Below are 13,796 nucleotides of genomic sequence, written 5' to 3'. Positions count from 1 at the left end.
CCCTTGGCAGCCTGTGACTGGCTGCTCCCGCCTTGAGCCCCCACCGCTCCCTCCAGGAGCTGTGCCCGCTCGGCCGGACCGCCCCACACCTTGCCTCACGTCCTCCTCTGAGCCCCACACCTTGGTCACCCTAGCCAAACGTAGCCCAACAGTGGAAGTCCTCTTCTCCCCCTGGGGTGGCGGCTTGGAAATCTGCCTTAGATAAATGTATGTCTGCCGAGGTGGCGGTTTTTTAGGCTTGAGGTTGCCCGCAAAAGCACAGGAAGATCTGGACTGCATGGGCTAAATACCTAGGCATTGATCTTTCTATCTTTCCCACGTCCACAAATCAGGATCTCATAGACAGGCTTACCATTTAATGACTTTCTAACCTATATTGAGGATTGGCCGGTGCGGAAATATGCCTGTATGTTTTTGCGCCTGTATATTGTTTCAAGCGGGTTGTTGGTTTGAATGTTTTATTGATCCTCAAAGGCTACCCTCATTAGTGACTTATGTACCATTGATCTGTGCTCTGTCCAGACATTGCCTGTTGGGGGCACACCCTGTTGGCTGTAAAATTTCAATAAAATCTATTGTCAAAAAAAAAAATTGTCTTTATGACAACTGTAATGATTTTCAGATTACTTTCACTACCCACGGGCCCCCACTTAGTTTAGGAGTGCATCCCTATCGTCAGGTATATGCCCGCCATCCACCAAACCGAGTTTTTAGAGGGCGAAGACGGCCTATGATGAAGCATGACACCAGGTGGTGTGTGAGGCCAGTCCTTTACTTTTTGTAAGATGCCCCCACCAAACACGCATCTCTAAGCACCTGTAGATCACCTCACTAGGAGCAGCTCCACTTGTGCTTAACAATGCTATATATACCATCTTTTTCAAAACAAGTAATAAAGCTCTCTTACGTTGCACTGTATAGTTGCCCCAGAAATGGATCCTGTATGTGAAACAGATACATATATAAATATATATCAGCATTACTACACAATCAATAATCTACTTTAAAACATATTTCTAATTACACAACATAACTCCCAAATTTAAAAACTTTTTTTTTAAACTACATATTTCAGACACACATCAGCTTACCAGATGGGCTATATATGCAGACAGAGAAAAACAGAGAACCATATGAGTTATTCACATCGCAGTCTTCATTTATTCACATCGCAGTCTTCATTCTCATCTCATTCATTAGTCTCATCTAACACATTCTTATTCTCTTCAGTCACACAAGGACAGCTTTTAATTCCAAGTTCCCTGTCTAATGTCTAGGTTCACAAAGACTGCCAATTTAGTCCAGTATAGATTATTTAATCTGACCATTTCTAGTAGTTTTTAAAGGGCAAAACGTATTATTTCCCTTATTCCAGGCAGAACACATATATATGATGATGAACAGCTTCATTCGGTTGACACATACAACCAGAAATCCTGAGAAAGAGCATCTATTCAACTTCCTTTTCATTTCTGAATATCCTCCTAAACAACTTCAAACTAAATAAAAAATAGTAAAAACCCATGCCTACCTTGTCTACTCTTTAGATGCCACCATGAAATTCAGGCATAATAGGCTCACGTGCCGTAGTTTAGATCGGAAACTCAATGAAATATCCTTAGTCTAGAATAAATCTATAGGAGAAATATGAACAGAGCCAATATGTAGTCACTCATGGATCTTGAATACATTTGTGGGGCTATCCTTACCTCCTAGTGTATTATTCTACTGTTCACAATTCACAGACACAATTGTCGTCGTAGCCTTAAGAGTCTGACATCTACTCTTGCCAATGCAAACATTAAAATGTGGGCAGGAAAGGGGAGAAAAACAAGGAGATTTTTCCACCATAAAACGGGGGACCCTGTTGTCACAAATCTCCCGATTACCCTAACTTCCATACACCACTCACCAGCCACTTCTTACCTCTATAAGTAGTTTTAATGGAGCCTTAGCGGTTCTCCTCTTAATAGTGGGACGCTACCGTTGTCACTTTGAAAATGTATTACCCATCCTGTGCCTTCTAGGACATTCAATCTGAGCAAAAAGACAATAAGAAAATTGTCCCATTAGAAAGGCCAAAGGCTTACCCATTTCATCTCCCGGTATCCCTATCTACGGTACAGTGCGTGTATAACCGTCCCTTCCTTACCTCTGGCAGGCGCTGACATCAAACCTCAATAGTAGAGCATAAACTACTTCAAAGCAAACACAAGGGGATGATGTAAGGAGCGCTGATACTTTTTAGACACTCACCCCAGTCACAGATCTGGGTTGAATCCATCATCATTCTTTAGCTCACTTTGTTACCCAAGTTCAGACCCAGCCATATGCAAATCAGTCTTAACCCTGTTTGTCATGCAAATAGCCCAGCCAGAACTGCCAAGCCAGATCTTCTCTGGACCGGAAACAAGCATCTTGGGAGTGGTTTCAGGGTGTCACCCCTCATCGGCCTGGCTAGCTTGAATCCAGTGGCAAAGTGAACAAGGGACCCACGTCTGGGCACACCCTGCCAATTTAGGGCGAACAAAACAAATACAAGAATGATGGATGGAGTGGCGTAACTTTTCAGACACCCACGCTCAGTCACAGATCTGAGTTGAATCCATAATCATTCTTTAGATCACGTCACCACCCTTATTTTCCCTATATATTGTTTCTACCTGTCTTTATTCCAATGGCTCCCTCCCCTCCTAAGTCTGATGTATACCACATGTCAACCCTGTAAAGCGCTCTGATACCTTCAGGGGTCTGGTTCACGCTCTATAAAACACTAACATAAATAAAATAAAAAATAAACACATCACTTAGTCTGGGGTCCCCGGCTTCCATTGGTGAATCACTGGGGGTCCACAGAAGTCAAGTGGATAAGAAGCACTGATTTATGGCTTTTGAGAAGTTGAAAAGCATGTAGGCTGGTTGCTACTGCATTCAGAGAGAATAATGACTAAAGATGTTTATTTGACACCTTGCCCAGGTGACTTCAAATCTCATAATGGACAATTCATGGCTACTAGATGCAGTTTCAAAACGAATAGGTCAAGGCTGATGAACACAACGTATGAGCTTACATGAGTGGTTCAAGGTTTGTGGGGACGAAAGGGCTCAGGGTGATAGTGTTATGGCTTTACTTTAACTTCATGGCACATGGGGACATTCCACTACTCAAGGAGGCAAAAGATGCAAAACGATGCATGGAAGTGTACATTTAAAGTGTCATGGAGCTTTTTCGCACATAATGGATCAATTTTATTACACTTTGGTCTCCTGAAACACAAAGAGTGCAATTTGCACAAGTAAGGGATCATTTATAAATGGCAGGAAGAAATAATCATAAGGAAATGGTGTTAGCTCATTGGGAAGATTTCACCATAAAACAGGGCCGCCGCTTCACTCATGGTGGGAGACTTCCTTAGAATGGTTCTATTAAAATAAACAGTATTTCTTCAAATAGAAAATGCAGCTCTACAGTGATTCAATTCACACCCAGAACACAGATTGGTCCAGCCACTTCTTGTTTATATTTGTACTCCAATAGTTGCTTTCAATACATTCTTCAATGAGTGATGATGGGATGGATCTTCAGGCAACCATAGCTGGCATGATGTCCATTTCAGGCCAGCCAATTAGAACTGCAGAAATATTCGTTGTGGTCTTTTTCAAAGTTTCCAGTGGCATATATGATCTTGCATCAAGCATTAAGGCTACTTGACCCTTCTCAACAAAATACAAACTCATCTCATCCATCTCATCCTTTAGTCTTTGTAATCATGACCTGCCTAGACTTATGCCTTGGTCTGCTAGACCTAAATGTACCCAACCACTGAGGCTCTTAATCAACAGCACCCATTATATTAACCCATCCCAATTTCATTAATGCCTATCCTATTTGATCTTGGATCCCCAGGTTTATGACTGATGTATATCTCATAATGTTGGTACCACTGACATTTCTATTATAAAAAAGTGTATACAGACTCTATTCCAATGGGAACCACAAATGTTCTTCCTCCTCCTTATAGCTAATCAATGCTAACCTAAACCTGATCCCAATCCATAAGTAGTAACCTTAACTGCTAATTATTTAGTGAGGAGGATGATAGGGAGGTTGGTTATTAGGAATGATGACCAGCACAATCACGCAGATCAGATAAATGATAAAAATTGTGAATCCCAAGGCAAAAGCGATTCTATTCATTGTGCGTGCTGTTTCGGAATTATGTCTTGCCCCGACCAGGTCTCCTCTGGCATTGCAGTCCTGGGTCTAAAAAACAAGAAAAAATTGGTGAGGTAAAGCTTGTCTGCATCTGAAAGTTTTATAATATGATAACCTGTTTCTTTTTGGAGGTGCTTGGCTCTGCACATCAACTTAGTATATGTTAGTGCCTAAAGGTCAGATGTACATAGGTAATCTTTTGAGACTACCAAATAGCAAATTTATGCGATTCGCTATTTGGTAATTGCAAACACCAATGTACGAAAGTGTGATTTATACTTTCTGCGATTCCCAGTGGGTCGCAACTAGACCGACCTCATGAGGTAGGTCTCGGTTTTGGATTGCTGGGGTCAGCAGGCCAGAATGTTTTTGACTGCTTTTAAATAAAGCAATCTTTTTTCTATTGGGAAATGCAGCCCGTTTTCCTTAAAGTAAAATTGGATGCGTTAAAAAAAACAACAACAAAAAACATTTTCTTTCCATTTTTTAAGAGCAGGCAGTGGTCCCAGAGACCACTGCCTTGTCTTAAAAATGCTTTTACAAGCATCCACAAAGGGGTAGGAGTCCCATGTGGACCCACCCATTTGTGTATGGGTTACCACATCCTTGAAGTAGGTGGTAAAATGTGAATGTTTTGCGACCACATTTCAGTCGCAAAACATTCATACATACCACTGTGATTCAGTACTAGGAAGGGACGCCCTAAACATGCCACTTCATAATACCGAATCGCAAACCCAATTTGTGAGTCAATAATAAGTTACCGAATTGCAGAGAAGGCTTTGTACATTAAAAAAAAGCTTTTTTGCGGTTGCAAACCGCCCGATTTGCAGCAACCTCAAAAAGTATTGTACATCTGGCCATTATTGTGCATATCTGTGTAAATGTCAGCTTGGATAAACAGAGATGTTAATAGAAACACGCCATGTGCCTTGTTTTAAGCATGGTACATTAATTATGAAACGACATTTGAATAAAACTCCAAATCACTACCACCATTCATTGTTGTGCAAAAGTTCTAGAACTTGGTTATTGTGCTAGATTTCACCTAGGTCACCAGTCAATATGGCAGCCAAGGGCAGTCACTCTGCTGCTGAGCTCTCAATGGAAATATTCTAAACCAACCTATTTATGGTAATCTGCTATCTCTTCCCATGCATCTCGGCCTCGTGTTCTCTGGACCCTCAAGTGCTCTTTAACATCTCTCCAGAAGGAGTGCTGCTTCCACCTCTCCTGGTTTTCATCAAAAAGTGACTCCATTCCATTGAATCCCGACACTGGGCAACAAAAGGTTTCGCTTACTGAGAAGTGCCCATCACAACTAACATGCAGAACTCCGACAGCCCCAAGTTCAATTTCTGAAATGGCCCCGCGTGTTGCTATCCCGGGCGTTTCAGGTTAACCTGGTACCTCCCATTAGCCCGGCTACCAAGGACTAAAAATACAGATGAGCTTTTAATTAAGGGTGCTGATCTGGAACACAACCACCAGGAGAGCAGACATATTCCAATGACTACCTCATTGGAGGGACATGCTGCTCCAGCAGCTAACTTGTCTGACGTTTTTGTCATTCCCAAAAAGTCAAATTCTAGTTCTTCATCCTATTATCTAAACTCCTAAATTTCTACAAAAACAAAATGCCTCTCTCGTAATCCCAACAGTACAGTCCAATTAAAGAGTCCCCTCAAATGAAACACTGCTCAAAAACAGCAACATTCGTCAAATGTATTTCATATAACTTGCTTTTTGGAATATCTTAGTTCAGACGCACTTTGCTATGACTCTGTAAAGCGTATGCTACATCGCCAGGGATTGGTTACTGCACACACATCAAACGGGTATGAGCTCATAAGAAGTTAGAACCGCTCTTTGGTTTGCGTCTTGCCTAAATATGATTCCTCTCCTAATCGTTCGATGTTATTCCATCATACATGGATTCCACTTGGAGCTTTTAAAACCACAACCAAAGTATTATCTTCAATAACCATCACTCTCATAGCCGCAGTCCTAAAAGAGCTTTGGCTGGTGCCCGCCTAAGGCCGACATGAGTCTCCATCAGAACAAACAAGGCTGTATGTTCGCCTTGCTGACATTGTCAGGACCATCAAGGGATCTCAGAGCTCCCTACTTATTGAAACATTAACCCTCAAATCTAAACAGGCTGCCAATCACACAATGATGGAGCTGCATTTGAGAGCTCATCCTGAGACATGAAAACAATCAACTCCACATCCTTCCTCAGGAACTAAAAATCTTCCTCCTTCGTGGGTTCCTCAAAGACTTATCCGTTCTCTGCTCTTCAATCCAGCTAGTTAGGTGTGATTAGATAGTCAGTGTCTGCTATCAGTTCTGCTTCTTTCACCTCAGTTCCTCATCACCCGCCTCCATGCATGCCACTTCCTCCTTCTCCTCTCATGCATTTCCCTTTTACAATGTTACTTGTAAGGATGTGAGTCCATCTTCCAGTTGAATTTGTTATATATGAAAGGTACTCATACCCAAGGTGTTGTAGCAGCAATGTTTAAACACAAACAAATAAAATAATACAAGACTTCTCCATTGTACCTAGATGTATATTTTGCCCCCTGCACTCTTGAGTGCCTCTCTCAATGCACTCTTGCAGGTATCTCTATATTTCTTTTGTGTCCTTATCCCTGTTTTTTTCCGCACTTTAATTTGAGGTACTACTTTTATGCCTATCTTTGTAGATCATTACCAAGCTTTTCGTGCTCTGTATTAATGCCCACTTTGCTTATGACCGTTTCTTTCTTATCCTTTTTTATCTCTCTGGTACAGCTTGCATATGAGGCTCCCTCAATTTGATTAAACCCCATTAAAAGTACTGCTTTAAGCAAGGTAGGCTGGAGCCGTAAACAGCCCTGCGTATCAGTATAAAGATGGCCCTCATTTGCTTAGCAGGTAGTAAACAAAAAAAAGTGGTTTATGTTTTCAAATCGAGGCGACACTGATTTTTCAACTTATATTACTTGATTGCTGGAAATAATAGCATTCACAATGAACTTACCTCAGTCCCTCAACTTTGTCCACCTCTTTCCAGGTCCCACTTTTATATTTCTATATTTCTACTACCATACTCAGTGCTTTGAGGCAACTGTGCCATCTCATTAGGATTGGAACATGTGATTATCAGTGTTAGAAATAGATTTTCTGGTTGGCTATGGTCTGCACTTAAGTCAGGCAGAACTCACCACTCTAGTTAGCGTAAGGGAGTTACACACCCAAGATAACCCCTGTTCACCTCCTTGGTAGCTTGGCCAGAGCAGTCGGGCTTATCCCAGAAGCAAATCGTAAACTGAGTGCACAACACACACACACCAGTGTGTGTTGTACAAAAAAAGTCCACAAACAAAAATCCACAAAAGAGAGACTCCACACAATATTATATAAAAATACACAGTATTGTATATAAAACATAGATGAAAACAACATGAACCTATAATCACTTCGCCAACCAGGCAGATTCACAAACATCACAATGTGTGCAATAAGAGAATGGTTCTAGGTTGCACATCATTGCTATAGATATGAATGAAAATCATGAAATAAGTTTAAAGTGTGAGGCAAAAAAATGACATACATTAGCCAATATCAGGGTATAGAAAATGCTGTAATTGGCTTGAGGCATAACGCATTGTAGGAAAGTGGGTTTCTGTTGCAGTTATACCCTCACACACATTATGCCAGATTTCTGATGCACTTTGCCTTGATGTACTCTGGGTCCCTTCCAATCAGGGTCCCATGGCCAGTATTCTTTCCCTAAATTGTACTGTTGTATCGCCAATTGGCATCTCTGTGGCCACATGTAAGTCCCTTGTAAAAGGTACCATGGGTGTCAAGGGCACTGTGACCAGGGAAGGCCTCAAAGGGTTGCAGCACATATTGTGTCACCCTTAGAGGTCCTGTACCTTAACACACACACACTGCCATTGCAGGCTGCGCATTTTGGTGCGGAGAAAAGTGAAGATTTGACATGGCACACAAACATGTGTGCCATGCCTGCAACCCACTGCTGATGGTATAGGTAAGACACCCCTCTTGCTGGGTGCAGTATACCACTGGTGAGGGCACAGTTGCATGAGCACTGTACCCCTACAGCGTCTAAGTCAATTCTTAGACATTGTAAGTGCAGTAAAGCCATAAAGAGTATAAGGTCTTGGAGTTTGTCATTACAAACTCCACAGCACCATAATGGCTTTACTGAATTCTGAAAAGTTTGGTAGCATACTTCTCAGCATAATAAAACCACACTGATGCCAGTGTGAGATTTATTATACAATTCACTCAGAGGGCATCATAGAGATGCCCCCAGAAAAATGACCAGCCTCTGGTGGGCTGTCTGACTGGCAGACACCAGCCTGCCACCACAAGACATGTTTCTGAACCCCTAGGGTGCGAGCATTTGCTCCCTGATCCCAGAAAGAAAGCCTTTCCTGGGCTGAGGTATTCACATCTCCTCCAGGTCAGGAAGAGCCATCTGTGGTAGGGGAGCTTCAAAGGCCTTGCTGCATTTCCAACGTGACCCCCCAGCCTCTCCTGCTATCAGGAGCAGGCCCCTTTCCTGTCTCACCCCCTTTTTCAGTGGGAAGACAGGTGGGAAAAATTAGAGCAGCACAGAAGGTGTGTGCCAACCCTGCCCCTCAGGTGGGGGATTCGAGATTGAAGCCCACTTTTCAGTGCCTGCCATCTTGCAGATTGCAGGTAATCTCGAATCAGGATAAACGATTGTGCCCAGTCCCCCACCTGGAGTGAGCATACCAAGGGTGCAGACACTAGGATCTGAAGCCCATTGTCTACTACCTTGAGACCCCTAAAACGCCCCCTAAATATAGTATTTAGGTAGCAGCCCTGAATCCAGAACGCAGATTCAGCAACCTACAAAGAAGAAGGACAAAAGAAGACGCACAGCAGAGGAGACTGCAGAGAAGAACTGACTTGGCACCAGCCCTACCGGCTGTGTGCATTTTCCAGAGATCCTGCGACAAATGGTGCCCCTGGGAGGACAGACTGCCTTCAACAAAGACCAGATCTCCAATGAACAGCAGGTCTGTTCAAAAGAATCTCCAAAGAAAGACTCCAAGCCTACTGAGGACAAAGAAACCTGACGCCTGGAACCTCTACAGCACCCGTCGCCTACGGTCTGAGTGGCCCACCAGTTCCAGCGAGGTCTCCCAGTGCTCTATAGTCCAAGTCCACCGTGAGTTGACCCCTCCAGGACTCCCCGAAGCCACTGCAAGTGGCACAGGGAGGTGAAATCTGACCTCAAAAGGCACCCCTGAATCCAGATGCCTTGAGCTCTGGACAAGAAGATGTGAGGTGCACTTACGTTCCGGAGCCCTCCAACTTCCTGCCCAGCTGTTGGTTCCTCCAAGAAGACTTCATGTACTGAGCCTGCAGCCAAAAGCCAAAATCGGCAACTCCCATTGGAAACAGCAGGGCACCTGATGCCAAATCAGCACCCTGCCCCTGTGCCGCTGTGGGTGCACCTTGTGTCCTAACTTGGATGCCCCATTGCCCTGAGCTTAACCCTAGGGGCTCTGCTCCCTCAACCCTGTGGCTGGCCCGAAAGCAGCCACCCGTCAACGGCCGCCTAGCCCCCTAGGCTAACACTTGGCCTCAGCACTCTGGACCCGTCCGCCATATTGCTGTTGAGGGTGCCTTTTGAGTGCATCCTTGACCCAGGGGTAACCCTTGCTCTAACCCCAGAAACTCAACCTGCAAACAGTCAACCTCATTTTTCTACATAGGATTGCATTGGCTGTTTTCCTCTCAAGGAGTTTAAAGTGTGAAGTTGAGTTTGTATGGAAACCTAAGGAACTCTGGGGCATATTATCAAGGGGGTTTATCTCTGCTTTTTTGGCTTTAAAAGCCAAGAAAGCGGAGAATAAATTATCTCCCTAATACCTAGCTGTCGCTAACACCAGTTAGCGACAGCTAGTAGGAGAAAGCGACCATCTTGGGCCCCACTTTGCATGTCAGTGATATTTATCACTAATGACATGCAAAGTGGGCGTGCCAAGATGTTAGAGACTGAAAACAGTCGCTAACATCGCTATCTCCTATTACCATCTTGTGGAGATATTCGCGCTAAGCACGAATATCTCCAAAAGCGAACACCTGCCCTGAGCAGTTCTTAGCCATGTTATCCAATGGGAGGTGGATAACATGGCTAAGAGCATTAGCTCGGTAATGCATGAATATTGCTGACTTTTCAGAGATATTCATGCATTGCGGCGATTTTTATCGCATTTGCGATAAACCTTGGTGATATCAAGGTTTATTTGCGGTAAAAATCGCCGCAGCTCAGCCAAGCAATAGCGATAATTATCGCTATTGCTTGGTAATATGCCCCTCTGTTCTAATGCAAAACTATTTTACTTACTTTTGTCTAGGAAATGGCCCAGTGTGATATCTAGGCATATCACACTGAGTAGAAAAAGTAATCTAAAAATCACTCTAAAGGGTAATCTGAAAAGTATTCACAAAGTAATTAAAAATACCTATTGTCTTGAAATGTTTTTAAAACCTGGAACAAAGTCAGTTCCATCCAGCTTGCTTGTTTTGAACAACCTGTCTTGAAAAGTACCATTTTACTTATCTGTACCAAGTCCTGCTTTGTTCTACAAATAAAATACTACACAGAAATGCTTTTGAAACAAACAGTTGCTCTGAGTTAAGTCTTTGAGTGTGTGATATCATTTCTTGCTAGAGTGTACAATAAATGCTTAACAATTTTCTCTGATAAAGCCTTACTGCTCACCCACACTACCACAAATGGAGAGTAAGGATTTTTTCAACTTTTACCTCTGTGAGTCTTTGGGGATCTACTGCACTCTGTGCATACTATACCTTACTTTGGTATGGTATATACAGAGCCAGCTTCCTACACACATAAATCGCCAAACATCACCAAATATAACCAGCCGTACATAAATCACATGAAATCTCTATATAAGAGGGTAGGAGACACTGTACCTACCCTCCTACTATATACTATGCGGTAACTTAGGGATTCACTGATATCACACTGGAGCCTCTTCACTCCATCTACAGACACTCTGCCACTGTCGGCTGGGAAACCTTGCTGGGTCTCCTGCATGCAATCAGTAGATGCAGCTGCCAATGATCGCGAGGTGCAGCCCTTGCCCAACGAGACTCATCTCCCTCTCTGCCTCAAGCTTCGCGATATCAGGGCAGCGATGTTGTAGACCTCCTCTGACGAAAACAAAAGGCTGGTAACCAGCTGGGGACTCCAATCAGGCCCCTCAAGGCTGGGAAGACAGGGTGGCATATCACCCACCCACCCATCATCCTTGACCTGCAACTCCATGTGGAATCTTCCTCTGCGTCATGCCAAGACGTGACACGGAGCAAGGTCTCTGTCACTCCACTCACCCCCAACCACTGTGCGGGAACCTTTGGGCATGTCATGCTGTGGGTCGGCTCTGGTTTCAGGAGCACCGCGGCCAGTATAAGGAAGCAGGTAAGCGGGCCTGGGGGGTCTCAATCTGGGGCCTCTCGTGGTGCTGCGCTTTGATTGACAGTGCGGCTCCATTTGCACACAAAGGATACCACCCGTAGCCACCACTGTACTTCTCCCTGGCCACTCCTCACAGGAGGGAAACAACGCGGCACTCCCACGCAGTAGTAGAAGAGAGCCCAACAACAAGGGAAAGCAGAGAGGCTGCACGACGATCAACATGCTGGTGCCAAGGAAGTTGAAAGCACATGCTGTGCTTTAGCCAACCGCTTCCCTGGCCTGGAGTCCTTTAGAAATTCATAACTGAGCAGGGAGGGGCCGTCCCTCCTGTCCCTGAAGAGCACTGGGGGCATGAAAGGTAGGCAGGCAGGCAACAGACCAGACCATTGATTTCCTTAGCGTAGTGTCAGTCTCTCTAGCAGTCAAGCAGGGCAGCACTACAAAGTTCAAGTGGTGGGTTTCCTGGCAGCACAGCAGTTCCTCCTGGTGCAGTATGTGGAACCTGCAACATCTGGTTACAAGTCCCACTCCGTGTCTAAAATAAGGGGCAGAGCCCCTGTGCTCACACTCAAAATGTATTTGATGTGGAGGTAACTTCAAAATAATTTTAGAAGTGGACAATACCCTTCTTTCAACCCCAGCACTTGCTCCAGACATCAGTAGGGGGTAAACGAGCCCTTTGTGTGAGGGCAGGGGCCAGTCTTTACAATGTAAGTTCACCCCACCTTCCCCTCTGCCAGCCCTGGTAGACCATCCAGTATGCAGATGCATGCAGATGCAACTCTGTTATAACCAACCCTCCCGGAATGGTGGTAGTCTGGAAAGTATGCACAAGCATAGCTGTCACTCTACCCTAGATGTGGATTGGAGTCAGGCTATAAAGCACAGAGTCATAAGCACACTGAAATATCCACTTTCTTAAAGTGGCTTTTCAAAAATAGTAATGTAAAATCCACTTAAACAAAAAAGCAGGATTTATCACCAGTATTCCAAACATACCAAGTATGACACCGCTACTCCTTTCTGATCAGAAATTACCACCGAAAACCATTTCAGGGAAACTCCAATGCAAACCTATGAGAAGGGCAGCACTCACAGGAGTGGGAAACCAAATAGATTATTTGTCACTACCAGGACATGCCATACAATTAAGGCACATGTCCTAACTTTTACCTACAGAGCAACCTGACCATAGTGCTATCTAGGGCCTACATTAGGAGTTTAAAAGAAAATGAGAGGAACCCCTTAGAACCAAAGGAATAGGGTTTGATACAACTGTATTGCAAAGAGGTTTTCCTTTGGATTATACTTTAAAGACTCATATCACGTAGCTATCCATACATTCAAATACTCATCCTAATCACTCAAGGTCTAATACTACTCATCAACCCTGTGCATAAGGGAAATATAAACATATACTCAAGGTAAACAGTACAAGGCAATATAAGAAAATATAGATCTATTTATTGATAGGAATACCATAAAATACATAAATCAATTCATAGGTTAAAAATCATGTAAAACATTCCTGACACAAAGTCTACAAAATGAATTAAAAAAATTGTACACATGATATTACACAACAGAGAATACACAAAAAAGAGACAGCACAATATGTCATCAGAACTATACACAACCGTAATATCACAATAATTAGAGCTGGAACCTGATACTGCTGTGTTGATCCGTATTCTATGGTTTCAGTCTCTTATCGGATTATGTTAAAAGACGATGCGTCAACGCATTTCGATGGACTAGTTTATAAAACCATCTTTCTTAAGACTGTGTATATGACTCTCGAGCAGACTGGTTTTGACCTGAACATTTATTGACACCCTTATGGTGGTTGTGGGAGGATAATAAAACAAGCATTTACAATGCAATAGGTCGCGCATTTACAAGAATTTGAGCTGTTGGCATTGTAAATGACGATGCCTTTTATAATAATAATAATAAGGGAATTTTATAAAGCGCCTGGTTATGCTCAGATGGCGTGTCCCCGCGCTGAAACCGAAGAACTCAGAAGCAGAAGTGTGGAGTAAGCCCGGTTAACGTGAAAATAGGTATGTTTTTAGCTTCTTC

At 43.5% G+C, this 13,796-nt stretch overlaps 1 protein-coding gene across 1 annotated transcript in view; it reads right to left on the bottom strand.

Moving 5' to 3' along the window:
• Positions 1-3,502: 3,502 nt before the first annotated feature.
• LOC147736464 (uncharacterized) overlaps positions 3,503-13,796 on the bottom strand; it is a 30,877-nt gene continuing 20,583 nt past the window's right edge. Inside the window, exon 2 of the mRNA XM_086953192.1 lies at positions 3,503-4,264. Coding sequence (XP_086809318.1) covers positions 4,085-4,264 — 180 coding nt within the window. The 3' untranslated portion in view covers positions 3,503-4,084. The remainder of the gene's footprint in view (positions 4,265-13,796) is intronic.

The sequence above is a fragment of the Lissotriton vulgaris genome, chromosome 1_2 (genome assembly GCF_964263255.1).
Source record: "Lissotriton vulgaris chromosome 1_2, aLisVul1.2, whole genome shotgun sequence".
Classification (NCBI taxonomy): Eukaryota; Metazoa; Chordata; class Amphibia; order Caudata; family Salamandridae; genus Lissotriton; species Lissotriton vulgaris.
This window is presented reverse-complemented; position numbering and strand designations above follow the sequence as displayed.